The sequence below is a fragment of the Delphinus delphis genome, chromosome 12, assembly GCF_949987515.2.
Source record: "Delphinus delphis chromosome 12, mDelDel1.2, whole genome shotgun sequence".
Lineage (NCBI taxonomy): Eukaryota > Metazoa > Chordata > Mammalia > Artiodactyla > Delphinidae > Delphinus > Delphinus delphis.
Window position 1 is genome coordinate 9,583,072 of NC_082694.2, and position 19,777 is coordinate 9,602,848.

General features: G+C 40.5%; 1 protein-coding gene across 1 annotated transcript in view; it reads right to left on the reverse strand.

Annotated features, from left to right (window-relative positions):
* The window catches only part of VWA3B (von Willebrand factor A domain containing 3B), a 205,646-nt gene that overhangs the window by 64,476 nt on the left and 121,393 nt on the right, over positions 1 to 19,777 (reverse strand). The window contains exons 15-20 of the mRNA XM_060027679.1: positions 12,400 to 12,527; positions 10,476 to 10,478; positions 9,170 to 9,312; positions 2,756 to 2,872; positions 1,260 to 1,347; positions 1,024 to 1,180 (exon numbers count right to left, since the gene is read on the reverse strand). Coding sequence (XP_059883662.1) covers positions 1,024 to 1,180; positions 1,260 to 1,347; positions 2,756 to 2,872; positions 9,170 to 9,312; positions 10,476 to 10,478; positions 12,400 to 12,527 — 636 coding nt within the window. The remainder of the gene's footprint in view (positions 1 to 1,023; positions 1,181 to 1,259; positions 1,348 to 2,755; positions 2,873 to 9,169; positions 9,313 to 10,475; positions 10,479 to 12,399; positions 12,528 to 19,777) is intronic.

Here is a 19,777-nt window from a genome sequence, read left to right on the forward strand (position 1 = left end):
GCAGAGAGAATAGTAGAATGACCCTCCCCCAACTCAATATTCTTATTATCCAAATTTAACAATTATCAGCTCATGGCCAATCTTGCTTTATCTACTCCTCCCTTCCCCCAACTACTCCCACCATCCAGATTATTTGGAAGCAAATCCCAAATTTCCTATATACCCTCTGCAAAATTTCAGCATGAGATAAGGTCTTTTAAGGATATTATTTCAATTTACTGACTGTAAAGCTTGATACGTTCCTATTTAAATCATGAGTTGCTGCTATATTTGCCGGGAAGCACCAGGGTTCAATCTTCCTATTCTTGTTTCTCTTGTGTTCCTCATCTCTGTGCAATCTGGCTGCTCCACTGGATCTGTTCTTGCGTAGGGCAAGGACCTTCCAGTTGCCCAATTCAAGGCAAACTTTACAGTGCTTGGCTTTCCTCCACAGTTAACCCCAACTTGCGCCCTCCTACCGGAAGCTCTTTTTCTCCTGCCAGGACGTGACTCTCACTTTCTCATGGCTCTTGTGCTCTGGCTCACTCCCGATCCTCTCTCTCAATCCCTCTCTTTTTCTGCATCTCTGTCCCTGTGTCTCTCTCCCTCCCTCTTTCTGATGTTTTCCTTTGGAGACTTTTAGGATGGAAAAGATGCCACTGTATTTAGGAACAGAAGGTAAGCAAAGGATGGACAAAATCTCTCACAAGCGCTCCCTGTCCTTTGATACAGACTGATATTCACTCGTGACTCAAGACTCTGACCTAGAGGCTTTTCAGACATTTCTGCAGCTCCACAATGCCACCCATCAGCAACGAGCCATGAACTGCCAACCCAACAAAGAAGAAATTGTTCTTCTCAGCTTAGAAGCAAAAATGCTTAAGAGCTTCTCTCTCTCTTTTTTACTGCCTTTGCAAATAATTTTTTCCCAATCGCTGAAATACATTTCTGTGACAACTGTACAAGACGTCAAGTGAACTACTCTTTATTTAGGCAGGAAATGAAAACTACATCAAGCAGGGACATATAGAAAATCAGTTTTACCTCATCAAAGACCTTGGAAACGACATGCTTGTCCAGAATGGGGACGTAGGTGGGACTGTGAGGGATGGCAGTCATGGACAAAGCATCCATGATGGTGAGCTTCTTGGCCACCAAGCCATGGATCTTGAGCCAGTTTGCTGAAGACATTCCTGCAGAACTAAGAACACGAGACTGTGACCTTTTAAAACTTGTATCAAACAAAAACACAACAAAACTGTCCCAGTAAAATTACTCACTCTTGGTCATAAACTTGGGTTCCTTCTCGAGTCAATCTTTCTAATGACTTGTCATCTGGAAACTCATTTGTCAGCAGGATGCCCATTTCTGTGGAAAGGGAAATGGCAGCTGTATAATTTCCTCATATATGGGGTTTATATCAAAAATGCAAAAGGATCACACTTATCTCTGAGTTCAGTTGTGACTGAGGGCTAATAAACGGACTATTTTTCCCAGAACTGATCTGTCAGAGGGGGTTCTAGGCAAGATTCATTTGCAATGGATGCTAAAGACCAATGCAAGAGTAAATAGGGTACTCTCATTGCTTTGCTAATCTATCTCACCCCATACCCATTGAGATCTCTCTCCATAAAAGGATGAGACAAACTCATTCTCCAGAAAACATATTTTTAAAATGTCAAGTAAGAATACCATGAACCAATAATTGTTCAATGTGGCCCTCATTAGACTTCCCCCAAATTACACAGGAGAGCCTTGTTCAACGTTTCAGGTTTCGATAGTTTATGCTGTAATTCCTCAGCTCTGTGCAGAAACCCAAAATCCCTACTAGGTCCTGTTTAGTTATAAGTTCACATTTTCAAATTATTATTTGGAGTTTTTAATGTATATCCTTATAGAATCTTGGATTCATAAATGAAAAGGGATATGAGCTAGTTGAATCAGCAGCATGTAGAAAGAAGGGGTGTTTGGGAGTGAGCTAGTTAAATGCCTAAGAAATCATATCCCGATCATCATGGGATAAGCCCCTTAAAGGACTGTGCACGTAGCAGATTTAGGAGATAGGGCAGGTTAACTGAAACAGAGGAAAAGGCATCCCACGATCAGCACTGAAGAACACAAGGTTTGATTAAGCTATGACTCAGTAACAACAGGTGTAAATTTGTCCCTCAGGCGCTTCCTACTACTTAGGGGCTTGTGTGGATGTGTGTGTTTAGCTGGGGATTTATTATTTATCAACTCTTTGAAAGATAGGGAGAAGTGCTACAGGAATTAAACTTTCAGGAAATTTATTCTTAAAATTTACTATTTTAAGAATAATGACATTATCAGTCGTCATAACAATTGAGTGGAAAAGTCTCGTTTTCCTCACATTTAGCCCCCAAAAGGCTGACAGTGCGGATCGGAGAGGGGCTTGCCGGATGGCGCCACCTGTGAACGAGGGGAAGAAAATAAACCAGCTATGGAGTACTAGGTTTTCAAGTTCAAACCACGCAGTGACAGCAAGCATCACCACTAGTGCCGCGGTTGTACGAGCCACGGGTGTATTAAACACCCAGGCACCATATATGCAAGTCTGACCCTAAGAAAATCCAGTTCACTAACGCAAGATGACCTGATTTACAAGGGAGTCCTTTGAAGAGGAAGCTCTCTGGACTCACTTAAAAATGATTTGTTTTCCCCCCAAAGTACCTCTACCCAGCTCTTTCAGGAGCAGACACACTGGGGAGAGGAGACCACTCCAGGCTTCCTGACCTAGAGACCCTTGCTGGCTTGCCTCTGTCGCTTGGAGTGTTCCAGCTGCTGGAATTGGAAAGGCCGTCCTTCCTCTCACTGCAAGCTGAGCTCCTGAGGGTGGACAGCTGGCTCCTGAGTAGGCTGGTTTTGGTTGGTTCTGTGGGTACCACAGGGAGAAGGGTTAAAGGAATGTGGGTTGGAAGGAGGTATTTCATGAGATGCAACTACATTCTTGGATCCTTTAAAAAGAAAGCAGGTTCAGTCTCCCAGCCCTCAGGGGGGCAGTACTGCCACCAAGTAAATGCTGCGGTAATGGCTTGTTCCACTCATCTGAGTTCAAACTCTGCCCCTCTTGGAGAGAAATCTCTTTCCGAGCTCATTCAGGTTGTTGGCAGAACTTATTTCCTTGCAGTTGCAGGACTGAGGTCCCATATCCTTGCTGGCTGTCAGCTGGGGGCCTGTCTCAGCTCCTTAGGCACCCCCATTCCTACTCATGGGCCCCCTCTATCTTCAGGCCAACAATGGCACACCGATGGCCCTCCTGCCCCAAATCTCTCTGACTTCCTCTTCTGCCACCAGCTGGTAAAGGACCCTGCTCTCAGGGGCTCACGTGAGTACACTGGGCTCTCCTAGAGAACCTGGCCGAGGTCACATAACCCTCTTATCACTCCCAGAATCATGGGAGTGATGCCCCATCACACTCACAGCTTGCAGGGTTTAGAGCGGGACATCTCTGTAGTTCATTTTATAAACTCTGCTGACCACAGTTGCTGTCTAAGCCTTTATTTATATGATTTTCTACCCTCTGTTGGGTCCTTTCAACTAGCAAGTAGACACTTATCAAATTCTGACATTGAATCTGTGTGCTTTAGAGGATAATAAGTTTGTACCAAGACACGTTGATTACTTTTCCCATGTGGTCACAGAAACCAGACTAATTGTAAATGTGTTCTGTGCTTCACGACCTGGATGCCTTCTGCAGTACCAAGGCATTGTGTGGTATTCATAAATGAAATGCGTCCTATTTTCGACAAGAAGGGACTTACCCTCTCTTACAAGAAATTAGACAATTAGAGTGAACATTAGCTAATAATCTGCACTATCTTTTTTTTTTTTTTTTTGCAGTACGCGGGCCTCTCACTGCTGTGGCCTGTCCCGCTGCGGAGCACAGTCTCCAGACGCGCAGGCTCAGCGGCCATGGCTCACGGGCCCAGCCGCTCCGCGGCATGTGGGATCTTCCCGGACCGGGGCACCAACCCGTGTCTCCTGCATCGGCAGGAGGACTCTCAACCACTGCGCCACCAGGGAAGCCCTGCCTTGTCTATCTTTTGCACAGGAAGATAACACAAGGGTCTCCACACATGGAGTTAGGAGTGTGCTATGTGTTATTTGTTTTCCTAGGCAACAGACAGGGTGATTGCTGTTTTGGTTGCCTCTGTAACAAGGAATTAAGAAGGATATATTTTCTCAGGAGCTACGTCTGTGAGCAAAAGAGATGAATGATCCATATACGAGAGCTGAGCTCCTGCCCCTGACTACACCAGCAGGCCACCTCGATCAAACTCGCTGGGCAAACACAAGAGGTGTGTCCAAGTGAAAATGAAATTTAGCTCCCGAAGTCCCCAAACATAACAACTGTGCTATTCCCAAACTCTGAAAATAAGGAGTAAAAGTATATTGATCTGGCAGTGGATTCAAGCATTTAACTACTCCCCCAGCTCTGTACAGTCAGTCACCACATTTCATCACTCTTCTAAATTAAAAACTGAAACAGAATAAAAACTCAGCACAGGGATGCCTACCAACAGCAACGATCCCAAATCTAAGTGACCGGGTACAAATGACCAAAGGCCATTAAGATGTTCAGGATGAGCGGCAAGCAGCATTTCTAGCAAAAGCCACGTGTACTGGAATGGGCAGGCAGGACTGGCACAAGGGATGCTGCTGCACAAGTGGCCCAGTATGGGAATCCTCTTTGTCCCCATGGGCTTAAGACAGAGACACCAGGGCAAATGGACAGATCATGCAAGAGGGACCAAGCTTCAGCCAATGCCTCTTGGTCCCTACAGGGTTGAGGCTCTCTTCTCCTGCCCAGAGACATGGGGACACGCAAGAGACAGTGTGTGTGTGGCAGGGGAAGCCACCACAACCTTCCTCCACTGAGAGGCATCTAGCATCCTGGCCTGGGATACTCCTCTGCTCCCTCAGCAGCACCAGTAGGAGCCCCAGTGACACCAGGAAACCAAGCACCGAAATAACACCACAAAGGCTGTGAAAATGAAATTACCAGCGGAACCACAACCCACAAGAGCAGGCCATGACCTATGGGCTAACTTTAAACAGGACAACTGCTTCCTAAAATAAAGATTTACACAGCATCCAGCGTCCCTAACATAATAGACAAAACATTCAGGATACTGTAAAAAAAAATCACCCATCATATCAGGAATAAAGAAAATCACACCTTGATGGAGAAAAAACAATCAAATGATGCCAATACCATGATGAGTCAGAAGCTGGAACTACCTGACAAGGATCTCAAAGCCTGTCAGAAACATGCTTCAGCAATTAATTACAATTTCTCTTGAAACAAATAAACAAATAGAAAATCTCAGCTAAGAAACTGAAGTTATAAAAGTTTCCAAGTGGAAATTGTAGAACTGAAAAATAAAATATGAGAAATAAAAAAAATTTGTTGGATGAGCTCAGTAGTAGACTGAAAATGGCAGAGGGCGGCAGTATCAGAGAACTCTGGGGACGTAAAAATAGAATTCAGCCAATTTTAACAACAGAGAGCAAATACAATAAGAAAAGATAGACAGAGCCTGAGGGACCTGTAGGGTAATAGCAAAATACCCAACATTCATATTATCAGAGTCCCAAGACAGGGAGGAAAAAAGTGGGACTGAGAGACCATTTGAAGAAGTAATAGATGAAAACTTCCCCAATCTGGTGAAAGATACAACAGACAAATCAAGGAGCTGTGCAAACCCCAAACAGAGTAAACCCAAGGAAATCCATGCCAAGATGCGTTATAGTTCAACACTGAAAATTCGAGACAAAGAAAAAGTTTTTAAAGCAAGCCAGAGAGAAAGGACCCAGTACCTAGAGGGAAGCACCAGTTTGAGCAACAGCAAATTTCACATTTAAAAAGTAGGAGCCCAAGGAAGAGGCACTATGTTTTTCAACTACAGACAGGAAAGAACAATCAACTGCAAATTCTGAATATGGCAAAAATGTCCTTCAGGAATGAAGAGAAAATAAAAACATTCCTAGACAAGGAAAAAATAAAAAATAATTGTGGCTAGCAGACCTACCTTTAAAGACTGAACACAGGAAGTTCCTCAAACAGACAGGAAATGATAAAAGAAGGAACTCTGGAGAATCAGGAAGGAAGAAAGAACAAAAGAGAGCAAAAATATGGTAAATACAATAGATTATCCTTTCCTCTTGAGATTTAGAAATCATATTTGATGATTTAAATAAAAATTGTAGCATCACCTGATACTCAAGACAATGATATTTAAAACTGGGGAAGGCAAAGAAACCTAAATTGAAGTAAGATGTCCACACCCACAAAAAGTGGTAAAATGTTGATACCAGAAGAGTGTTATAAGTCATGTTTATATGCTGCTATACCCAGAGAAACCATACAAAGAGTTACACTCAAAAGCACTGCAAATAAACACTAAGGCCAAGTGGAAGATATTCCAGATATACAAGGCTGCTTCAACATTTGAAGCAATCAATGTAATCCACCATCATATCAATAGGCTAAAGAAGAAAAACCATATGATATATCATTTGACACAGAAAGAGCATTTGACAAAATCCCGCACCAGCTCATGATAAAAACTCTCAGAAAACTGGGAATGAGGGGAACTTCCTCAACTTGATAAAGAATATCTACAATAAACCTACAGCTAAAATCATAGTTACTGGGGAAAGATTGAATATCTTTCCCCCTTAAGACCAGGATAAAGGCAAGGATGCCCACTCTCATCACCCTTATTAAACATAGTGCTGGAAGTTCTAGCTTCTGCCAACAAGGCAAGAAAAAGAGATAAAGCCAGAAAGACTGGAAAAGAAGATAAAACTGTCCAAATTTGCAGATAACATATTGTACATGTGAAAACAGTGAGGAATTCACACACACACACCAAAATTTTAAAAAAACCACCCACAAAACCCAAAAAACTCCTAGCACCATTAAGTGAGTTCTGTAAGGTTGTTCATTATGGGATCAACACACAAAATCAATCACATGTTGATACACTAACAATGAACATACAGCAACCTATATTAAAAAACCAATACCATTTGTAATTGTTCAAAATACTCGAATGAAATAATTAGGTATATACTTAACAAAATATGTACAGGATGTGTAAACTGAAAATTACAAAATGCTGCTTGTAAGACATCAAAGAAGATTTAAATACATGGTCATGGTCAGGGGTCATGTTCATGGGTCATGCCACATTCAGAGGCTGGATGAATCAACATTGTGGAGATGTCAGTTGTTCCCAGATTGATCTACAGGTTTAATGCAATTCCTATCAAAATCTGAGAGGGTTTTTAGTAAACAGAGACAAACATATTCTAAAATTTAAGCAGAAATTTCAGGCCCTAGAATAGCTAAAATAATTTTGCAGAAGAAAAATAAAGTTGGAAGAATCACTGTATCTGATATTAAAGCTTACCTTGTAGCTACATTAATGAAGACATTGATCAGTGATCTATGTGGAGAGATATACACATAGATCACTGAAACAGAACATACAGTCTAGATTTAACCCACGCAGATATGCCCAGATGATCTTTGGCAAAGGTGCAAAATTAATTCAATGGAGTAAGTATAGCCTTTTCAACAAATGCTGCTGAAGCAACATCTATAGGCCAAACAACAAACAAACATAAAAAACCTTGATCTAAAACTCACACCTTATACAAAAATTAACTCAAGTGAATCATGGACTTAAATGTAATATAAACCTACAAAATCTGTAGGAAAAAACATAAAAGCTAATCTTCAGGAATTAGGGTTAGGGAAAGAGTTCTTAGATTTGACACCAAAACCATGATCCATAATGGAAAGACTGATAAATTGGATCTTATCAAAATTAAAAGCTTTTGCTTGGCCAAAGACCCTAAGTAGAGGATGAAAAGACAAGCTACAGACTGGGAGAAAACATTTGCAAACGACATATCTGATAAAGACCTAGTGTCTAGAATACATGAAGAACTCTCAAAATTCACCAATAAAAAACAAATCGATCCACAGAGAAAATGGGCAAAGCACATGGGCACAGACATTTCACTGAAAAGGATATATGGAAGAGGATATCTATTTCACTGAAGAGGATATATTGTGAATGAGCACATAAAAAGATGTTCAATATCACTAGCCATTAGGGAAATGCAAGTAAAAACCACCGTGAGATGTTACACACCTATCAGAACAGTTAAAATAGAAAAGAGCGACAATCAATACCAAGTTCTGGCGAGAGTGTGGAGAGACTGAATCACTCATTCTTTGCTGTGATAATTTAAAATGGCACAGCCACTCCAGCAAATAGTCTGGCAGTTTCTTATAAAACTAAACATTCAATACTATATGACTCAGCAATGGCACCCTTGGGCTTTGTCTTAAAGAAATGAAAAACTATGTTCACATAAAACCTGTACAAAAATGTTTATAACTGCTGTATTCGTGATAGCCCCAAACTGGAAACAACCCAGATGTCCTTCAACAGATGAATGGTTAAACCAACTCTGGTACATCCATATCACAGGCTACTACTCTGTAATGAAAAGGATTGAACTGCTGATACCTACCAAAAATCTGGATGAATCTCAAGGAAAATATGTTGAGTGAAAAAAGCCAAAACCCAGAGGTTATGTGCTGTATAATTCCATTTTATATAACATTTTTGAAATGACAACATTTTAGAAATGGAGAACTTAGTGGTCCCCAAGAATTGGGAAAGGGTGTCAGAGGGAGATGGCCGTGGTTATAAAAGAGCAATGCCAGGGATTCTTGTGGTGATGGAGATGTTCTGTAGCTTGACTGTGATGGTGGAAATATGAAACCACGTATGATAAAATCATATAGAAGTACACACACACACACACATAAATGAACACATGTAAAACTGGGGCAATCTGAGTAAGATCATGGATTGTATCAATGTCGATCTCCTGGTTGCAAAATTGTACTATTTTTTCAAGATGTTACCATTGGGGGAAGCTGGGGGAAGAGCAGATATACGGGAGCTCTCTGTATTATTTCTCATAACTGCATGTGAATGTATAATCACTTCTATAAAAATTTCAATTTAATAAACACAGGTTTAGGCTTCTTTTAAAATATTATGGGGCTTTAGTTTTATTCTACCTTCTTGCATTAAAGGAAAACTGGTAATGAGAGTCAAACCATTTTGTTCACTGATACCTGCGTGGAGGACTTTCTTTTTCTGAATCTTTTGACTTGACAGGTCCTCTGGTACTTTCGACATTCGTGTTGATTCAACATCAGCGTGAGATTTTGCACATTTTTCTGGGGTTGAAACAATGGAACAGATTTCTTTTTGATGCCTGTTTTAGATAAAAAGTAGACAAAGAAGATGAAAGAAAAAAAAAAGGAGGGGGAAACAAAATTTCAATCAAGAAGGCAGAGTTAGATCAATACAATCGTGTTGAATGCTGCAAGAGCCGCTCCCCTTATATTTGGTTAAAATAAGAATAGTCATTTATCTCTGCCCCCGCAGAAGAGTGGACAGGAGCCCAGCCCTGGCTCACACCACAGCTCTGTTCCTTCCCAGCTATGTGACTAAGTGCAGTCGCTCAATCCTCTAAATTTCAACACTTCCCTCACCCACAAACTGAAGGAAACATCAGCTGGGCCCTAACAGCATGGAGCTGATGAGAGGATTAACTCCAGAAAGAGTCTGTTGTAAAGCAGAAAGCATTATAGAAACCCTTTTCTCTAACTAAAGGGTTGAACAGCTAGCTCTTATAAAAGCCAGAGAAGGGAAACCCCTGCCTTGAACCCTCTGCCAGCACCAGATCATGGCAAACCATTCTGTTGAAGATCTTGGGCCAGGAGGGATCCCCCAAAATTCCTAAATATTTTCCCAGACACACCTTCTCTGACACTCTGAACACAGCAACCACAGAAAGGAGTTTCCAGAACAACCTCCTGCTCCAACACTGTAAAGCACGCCCTCCTTCCTTCACCTCCCCCTCCAAGCCCATCTCCATGGAGCACCCGCCCAGTGTCCCATGATGCCCCACCACACTGCATCCTGTGACAAGGGCCCAGGCTTACATTCATCTGTGCACCCCAGATCGCCTGGCGTATGATTTGTACTCAGTAAATGTTTGAAAAAAGAAAGAAGGGAGATGAGATTTGGAGGCTGTAACATTTATTCCACCTGGTAAAAAACTCAATCTGTTTTCAACCACAGCTAGGTAGGCGAATTAACTTTTCCTAATGATATGTTATAAGGAAGTACAGAAGCATAATATCTATAGAATGAGGCACTGCATTTTACTCTTCTCTTTATATTAATTCAGAGCTCTTATTATGTGCCAGGCATGCCCTCATTTAATCCACCCAACAACCCTATGATGACCATTACTCCCCTCTTATAGATGAGGAAATTGAGGCTCAGTGAGGTTAAGTAGCTTGCCCAAAGTTACTAACATGTAATGGTGGGAAGCCTGGATTAAAACACTCCTCTGCATGACTCTAGAACCTGCTCCTTAGAGCCCCTAAAATATATATACATATAAAAAACCAAGAATACATCTACTAGTCAATCAATAGCAGCTACAGTCAACTGACCAAACCAACTTCCAAGCAATAGCTGGTCATGTTGTCCTGACATTTTTTAGTTTGATTAAGCAAGGGGAAGAAGACAGGTAAGGTACTAGCTGAAAAGTATAGAGAAGATAATTGACACTGATGTGCTGCTCATTTATTTCTTAGTTTATTTGCTTAAATTCTCCAGATTTAGGAGATGTATCTAAGCTTTCCCAAACAAATTAAAAAAAAATAATGCTGTAAAATCTCATTATAAGAGATGCCTGGGGGCTTCCCTGGTGGCGCAGTGGTTGAGAGTCCACCTGCCGATGCAGGGGACACGGGTTCATGCCCTGGTCTGGGAAGATCCCACATGCTGCGGAGCAGCTGGGCCCGTGAGCCATGGCCACTGAGCCTGCGTGTCCGGAGCCTGTGCTCCACAACGGGAGAGGCCACAACAGTGAGAGGCCCACTTATTGCAAAAAAAGAAGAGATGCCTGGTATAACATTTATCTTTTTACTGAGTCCATGCTCATGCCCTGCCGCCAGCCCATATTAAATGCTTAGTTTGCTAAGAGGAAGACAATAAATTTCGAAGAAGGAGAAATCCTGATTAATATGTATTTTCAACTGCTTTCCATTTTGCTATCACTCTTTTAAATAAAAAGACATCTTCCTGATGGGGCATTTATATGAAGCTGTGACATTTGAATATGTGTACAATGTGAAATCATTTAAATAAGATTTGACACACTTTCTGAGTGTTTGTTAGGGTGGTTTTGATCTATATTTAAGAACTACTAGTTAGAAACATATTAGAGGGAATTCCCTGGCGGTCCAGTGGTTAGGACTCTGCGCCTTCACTGCCGAGGGCCCAGGTTCAATCCCTGGTTGGGGAACTAAGATCCCACAAGCCATGTGGCACGGCCAAAAACCCCCCAAAACCAACCAAACAAACAAACACAAAAACCCCCAAAATAAACATATTAGAATATAGGATGGGAAAAGACCTGAGGAATCATCTATCCCAAATCGTACCACCACACCCATCATTTTAAAGATGAGGAAACTGAGACCCATGGCAATGGACAATATGGAGATCCACCAAGGTCACACAGAGTGAAGTCTGGACCTTGGCCTCCTGACCCTGAGTCAGATCTCCTTCGTGACACAGCACTCCTGCTCTGCTCCGTCACTGCTTCGGTTGGTGGGGGGTATTGTCCACACTGGGTGGAAATGAGACATCCTTAGGGCTCATGCAAGAGTTTCAGAATCTACATATAAGGATGACCATGTGGCCTCTCTAAGCCAATCAATATTATTTTGTTAATATATTTTAAAAACTTTTAAGTTATTTATTTTTATTTTTGGCTGCGTTGGGTCTTTGTTGCTGTGCCTGGGCTTTCTCTAGTTGTGGTGAGCTGGGGCTACTCTTCATTGCGGTGCGCGGGCTTCTCACTGCGCTGGCTTCTCTTGTTGCGGAGCATGGGCTCTAGTCGTGTGGGCTTCAGTAGTTGTGGCACGTGGACTCAGTAGCTGTGGCTCGCGGGCTCTAGAGCGCAGGCTCAGTAGTTGTGGCACACGGGCTTAGTTACTCCGTGGCATGTGGGATCTTCTCAGACCAGGGCTCGAACCCGTGTCTCCTGCATTGGCAGGTGGATTCTTAACCACTGTGCCACCAGGAGAGTCCGCCAATCATTATTAATTTACTAGATTATGAGTTCCCTTTGCTTAAACAAAAATCCTAACATAATCATACTATGTGATTCTTTAAAAGAAATCTCACAAAGTATTGCAGAAAGAAGTGGCAAAGAGATCCAGCAGAGCATCCTAGGGGACCCCCTGCGATGGGGAAGTGGGAGCTCTGCTGTGCTCACCTGTCTCCATCCTTTTCTCCGTTGTACCACCAGTCCATGACCAAGGACTCCGAGTAAAGGTCTTGTACCTTCTCCAGGTCACTGCGTCCCTGCTCCATTTCCTTAATTAAAAGAGTCAGATCTTCATTCTGCCAAAATAAGTTAATGCATTACGAGATTAGAGTTCAGATTTCAAACATTTCTAACAGAAAACGAACTGTATCAGGAAAAGTAGAATCTAAAGAATTTCATGTAGTTCTTATATTATTCCTTTTTTAGACAGCCCAATTGAGGTATAATTCATTTATATTATAATAAACTGAATGTACGTGAAGTGTGCCATTTGAATAGTTTCGACAGTCACACCTGTGAAGTCATCACTGCAATGAAGACAATAAACATATCCATTACCCCCGAAAGCCTCCTAGTTTCCCATTGTAAATCTGCCTTTCCTTTGCCTCAAAACCTCTCTTCCCCCAACCAACTACTCATCTCCCTTCTGTCACTATATTAGTTTCGATTTTCTGGAATTTTATTTAAATGGACTCATATAGTATATACCCCTTTTTGGGTCTAGCTTGCTTTACTTTTATAATTATTTTGAGATTCACCCATGATGTAGCATAAATCAGTAGTACATTCATTTTTATGGCTGCGTAGTATTCTATTACATACCGAATTCAAAATTTAGTCACCTGTGGATGGACGTTTGAGTTTCCAGGTTTGGGCTATTATAAATACTAAAGCTGTGAACATTTGTGCAGAAGTCTTTGTATGGACATCTGCTTTCATTTCTCTTGGGTAAATAAATAGGAATGGAATGGCTGGATCAAATGGTTGGTGATGTTGAACTTTTAAAGAAACTATCAAACTTTTCCAGAATGGTTGTACTAGTTTACATTCCCCCCAGTAATGAATGAGAGTTCTAGTTCCTTCATATAATTGCAAACACTTGATGAGGTCAGTTGTCTTAATTATAGCCATTCTGATAGCTGTGTAGTGGTATCTCATCATGGTTAATGTGTATTTCCCTAATGACGAATGATGTTAACCATCTTTTCATGATCTTGTTTGCCATGCATATATCTTCTTTGATGAAGTGTCTGTCCAAATCTTTTGCTTATTTTTTGTTTCTTTGAGTTTTGAGAGATCTTTATATGTTCTGGATACTAGTCCTTTATTAGATATACAATCTGGAAACATTTTCTCCCAGTCTACAACTTGTCTTTTCATTATCTTAGCATTGTTTTTTAAAGAGAAGCTTTTAATTTTGATCAACTCAAATTTATCAGTTTGTTCTTATATAGACTATGCTTTTGATAACCTATTAAAAATTCTGGGGGGGCTAACACAGTGTCTCAAAGGGTTTTTCATATGTTCTCCTCTACCTGGAAAAAGACCTAGATTTTACATTTGGGTCCATGTATCATTTTGATCCATGTATCATATTAATTTTTGAATATGGCATGATGTATGGAGGAAATTGTGTTTATTTTGTCCAATTGTTCCAACACCATTTATGGGGAGAATAAAAAACTATATCCTTTTTCCACTGAATTGCCTTTGCATCTTTGTTGAAAATCAGTTGTCTACATATGTGTCAGTCTATTTCTGGTTTTGCTATTCTGTTCTGCTGATCTATATATCTATCTTTACACTAATACCACCCTGTCTTGATAACTATAGCTTTATATGTCTTGAGATCAGGCAGTATTAGTCCTCCAACTTTGATTTTCTTTTTCAAAGTTTCCATGGAATTAGTCTGTCAATTTTGAATTGAAAAAACCTGCTGAGATTTTGATTGGGATTGTGATGAATCTAAAGATCAATTGAGAGAGAACGCACATATTAACACTGTGATGTCTTCTGACCCGTAAACAAGATACATCCCTCGGCAATGTTTTGTAGTTTTCAGTATACAGGCCCTTTCACATATTTTGACAAATTTGTCCCTACATGTTTCATACTTTTGATGTTATTGTAAATGATAATTTTTATTTTTCTTTGCTAATATGTAGAAACAAAATTCATTTTTGTATGTTGACCTTGTATCCTACAATCTTGCTAAATTCAGTGATTAGCTCCAGCAGCGCTTTTGTATATTCCATTGGATTTTCTACATATATAACCATGCTGAATGAAAATAAAGACGGTTTTACTTCATCCTTTCCATTCTGGATGGTTTTCCTGCCCCCTGGTTTATTGGGCTAACTAGAATTTCCATTACACTGTTGAATAGGAGTGGTGAAAGCAGACAACCTTGTCATTTTACTGATGTGAGGGGGAAACCGTACAATCTTTTACTATTAAGAGTATGGTGCTAGCTGTAGGTTTTTCCTAAGTGCCATTTAACAGAATGAGGAAGTCTGTTCTGTTCATATTTTGCTGAGAGATTTCATTAAAAAGTGTGTTGGATTTTGTCAAAACTTTTTCTGCATAAATTGAGATGACTGTAAGGTTTTTAATAAAGTATGTTAATTTGGTGAATTGTATATCAATTTTCAAATGTTAAACAGAACTTGCATTTCTGGGATAAACCCAACTTGGTCCTTATGCATTCGACTTCTGTATGCGTAAGGAATATTAGCTGATAAGTTTCTTGTCTGATTGTATTTGCGAGGGTTTGGTATCAGGTTAATGCTTGCCTCATATGAAAGTATTCCCTCCTTTCATTTTCCTAGATGAGTTTGTGTAGAACTGATATTATTTTCTCCTTTAAATGTTTGATGTAAATCAGCAGTAAAGCAATCTGGGCCTGGAGGCTTCTATGCATAAAGGTTTTTAACTACAAATTCAATTTCTTAAATAGATGTAAGGCTGTTCAGGTTCTCTATTTCTTCTTGAGAGAGTTTTGGTAATTTGGGTCTTTTGAGCAGTTTATCACTAGATGTTGAATTTATGATTATTTTTTGCTTTACCAGTAAATAGTCTTTTTAAAATTAAATAACTGTAGATTTCATGCAGCTGTAATAAATAACACAGAGAGATCCCATGTACTCTTCGCCCAGTTTCTCCCAAGGGAACGGCAGACACTCCCAGTGCCTTTTCATCCTGTTAACAGGGTCTTTTGCAAAGCAAAAGGTTTTATTTTTGATGAGGTCCAATTTATCCATCTTTTCTTTTATGGATCATGCTTTTGTTCTCAAGGCTAAAAATTCTTTGCCTAGCCCAAGGTCCTTGAGATTTTCTTCCATATTTCTTTCCAGAATTTTTATAGTTTTATGTTTTACATTTAAGTCCATAATCCATTTTGAGTTAATATTTGCATGAAGGGTGAGGTTTAGGTTGAGGTTCACTATTTTGTCTGTGAATGTCCAACTGCTCCAACCATTTTTTGAAAAGGCTCTCCTTCCCCCATTGAATTGCTTTTGTACCTTTGTCAAAAATCAGTTTGGCATACTGGCATGCCGGGTATACTTCTGGGTTCTATACTCTACCCATTGGTCTAGGTGTCTGTTTCTCCACCAAAGCCATACTGCCTTAACTAACGCAGCTACACTGTAAGCCTTAATACTGCAATTATTTCTCCCACTTTATTCTTCTTTTTCAAGATCTGTAGGGTTTTCTAGGGCCTGTGACTTGCCGTATAGATTTTAGAAGAAGCTTGACCACGTCTATAAAAAACCTTTCTGGGATTTTGACAGGAATTGGATTAAATCTATAAATCAAATAGATCTCCAATATGTTCAGTCATCCAATCCATGAACAAGGTATACGCCTGTCCATTTATTTAGGTTTTCTTTGATTTCTTTCTTCAGCCTTTTGTAATTTTCAGCATAAAAATCCTGTACATATTTTTAAAATATACATCTAAGTATTTCATATTCTTTGGAGCAATTGTAAATAATATGGAATATTTAATTTTGACTTCTCAAAATGTGATTGAATTTTGTGTGCTGATCTTGTAACCAGTGGCCTTGCTAAACTCACTTAATAGTTCTAGGAGTTTTGCTTTGTTTTTTAGCTCCTTGGGGTTTTATGTGTAGACAACATGTTACGAGCCAACAGGGACAGGTCTCTTTCTTCCTTTCCGATCTGTATGCCTTTTGTTTATTCTCTTGCCTTGTTGCCATGGGTACAGCTTCCGGTCGTATGTTAAATATGAGTGGTGAGAGTGGATGCCTTTGCCACGTTCTTGATCTTAGGAGGAAATTATTCAATCTTTCACTATTAAGTATGATTTTACTCGTAGGTATTAAGTTGATGTAAGTTGAGGAAGTTCCCCTCTGTTTCTATTTTGCTGAGTTTTTTATTATTAACGGGTGTTGCATTTGGTCAAGGCTATTTGCGCACAATAATATGACCATATGATTTCTCTTCTTTAGCCAGTGCTATTCACATTGTCCATTTTATCTTGGTTGAGTTTTGGTAGTTGGTGGATTTTGTGGAAGTGGTCCATGTTTTTTCTAAGTTGTCAAATTTATGAATGCAAAGTTGTTTGTTGTATTCCTTTTATTATCTTTTAAGGACTGTGAGATCTACTGTGATGTCCCCTATTTAATTCCTGATATAAGTGCTTTGTGTCTACTCTCTTTGTCTTTGTCAGCCTTCTGAGAGCTTTTATCAAATTCTTGAGAATTTTTTTTCAAAGGAACAGCTTTTTGTCTCATTGATTTTCTCTACTGTTTTACTATTTTCAATTTCACTGATTTTATGCTCTTATCTTCATTGTTTCCTTCCTCCTGATTGCTTTGGGTTTATTTTGCTCTTCTTGTTCTAGTTTCTTGGGGTGAGAATGCAGATTGTTGATTCAATACATTTTCTTGTTTCCAATATAAGTATTTAGTGCTATAAATTTCACTCCCAACACTGTTTTAGCTGCTTTCCACATAGTTTGATGTGCATTTTTGTTTTCATTCAGTTCTAAGCAAATTGAGAACTTTTCTTTGACCCATTGATAAAGGGTTTTCCTGGAGTGGACCATTTGCTTGGGCTGGGTCCCTCCTGCCTATTTTTCCCTCCCACTCTGGCAACTCTGTACAGAGGTGGAGTCTCAGGACCATGGGGGTAAAGAGGCTTCCCAGAGGGGGCCACTTGTGGCTGTGTCCCTTTGACTAGTCCTCTCACTTACTCCATAAACCTGTTTTTCTGGTACATGTTTTATATATTTGGGAACTTTTATAGTTAAAGTTCATTTTCATTTGGGCATACCTGTGTATCTGGTGATTTTTTTTTCAGCTGTTTTCATCAAGGTGAACTGTCACAGCGGCCAGAGTCAGGAGTTCAGCTCTCTTTTCGTGGGACAGTTATCTCCACTTTGTTCACAGTCAGAGGCTCCTAAGGGTAGGGGTTAGCAGAGCACTGAGTAGCCCCACATAGCACACCTCCTTTGACCTTGTTGATGCTGGATAGAGGTAGAGGCTCAGCTCTCCACTGCGGGAGGAGCGCTGTGGGGTTAGTCCTATTTCACACCACCTCAACTATCTTATGCTGGTGGGTGTTGTGGAGGCAGCTTCTCACCAAGCCTCACTGACACAAAGGATGGGGGAAAGTGGAGTGTCACCTATCCCCAGCCCACACTTACTTTTTCATTTTCATTGATGCTGGTTGTTTGTGGAAGCTTAGCTCCTTGCTGATCCCTCTGCCATGAAGGCTGTGGTGAAGAATAGCAGTGATGCCTCTGATCTCACAGTGCCTTGTTAAGTCTCAGCACTGCCTGGTGGGACGGTGGTTCAGCTTGCCCACTGGACTTCGCAGTGATGCCCCGATCTCACAGTGCCTTGCTAAGTCTCAGCGCTGCCTGGTGGGACGGTGGTTCAGCTTGCCACTGGACGCCTTGGACAACACCCTGCTTAGGGAACGAGGGCACTGCTTACTTCTACCGGAGTGGGGCGGGATGGATGACCAGCTTCCCTCTCAATCCTCTGATACCACCTTAGCGCAGGATTTGCAGCACACCTGCTTCTGCCTGGTGGGGTTTGGAGAATCAACTTTCCATTCAGCCCCACTCACACTACCCCAGCAGAGAAGCATTGCCACTGGCTTCCACCATGTCGGGGCTGGAATATTAGCTCTCTGGGCAGATATACTGATACCACCTGACAGGGATATCAGAGCACCATCACCTCCTTCCATGGAGCAGGTGGGTGGTAACGGAAGATCATCTCCCTGTTCAGCTCCACTGAAATCCTGGGGAAGGGGATGTAGTCTTCCCATTGATGTATGGCTGGAGTAGGGCAGGTATTGCCAAAAAGGTCTTTGGCTAAGCTAGGGGAAATAGGTTGTTCTTGGGTCATTTTTTGGGTCTGTGCCTGTTAGGGATTCCAGGTTGGAGGCTTTGGCAGTGCCCCATCTGGGGTATATGGAAGACAATAATAAAACCCACAGAACTGATGTCATGTCATTCCTTAGGTTCTGAGGTCCCCAAGGCATTCCACCTCCTTCTTTCTCCTTTTCAGAGTCTTCCTTTGCTTGTTTGTTGTTTTATGTCCAGGGCTTTTAAGCTGTAAGACAGAGGACCTAGGAGGAATGGGGCTACTCCATTATTGCTGGAACTGGAAATCCCTCCAGTTATTTATAATTAGATTTAAATAACAAGGTAAAAAAACTTATTTACCCATGCAGTTACCATTTCCTTTGCTCTTCATGCCTTGGTGTAGGTCTGTATTTCTATCTGGTATGATTCCCTTCTACATATAGTACTCTCTTTAACATTTCTTGTATTGCAAGTTTATCGGTGATGACTTATTTCAGTTTTTGTATATCTTTATTAACTTTGCTTTTTGAAATACATTCTGCATATAGATTCTACCCTGACAGATGTTTTTCTTTCAGTACTTTAAAAATGTCACGTCACTCTCTTTTCACTTGCACTGTTTCTAATGAGAAATCTGCTGTCATTCTTATCTTTGTTCCTCTGTACATAATTCACCTTCTTTTAAAATTTTCTCTTTGTCACTGTTTTGAGAAGTTTGATTCTGATGTAACTTGGTGTCGTCTTCTTCGTGTTTATTGTGCTTGGGATTCACTGAGTTTCTTGGATCTGTGGATTTACAGTTTTAATCCAATTTGTAAAATTTCTGGTCACTATTGCTTCATATATGTTTAAGCTACTTGAATTTTTCCACAGCTCACTGATGCCTTGTTTTCTATTTTTCTGGTTTTTTGGTTTTAACTCTTTCTTTCCTATGTTACATTTTGGATATTTCTATTGCTATCTTGCAGTTTACTAATCTTTTGTTCTGCAATGTCTGATCTGCTGTTCATCCTATTTACATGTATTTTTTTGTCTTATACATGGTACTTTTTTATCTCCAGAAGCTTGATTTGTGTCTTACTTGTATCTTCCATGTCTCTCCCTAACATTTTCAACATATCAAATACAGTTACAATAACTGTTTTCATGCTCTAATACTAACATCTGAGTCAGTTTTACATGTTTCACTTTTTCTGTTTGCTT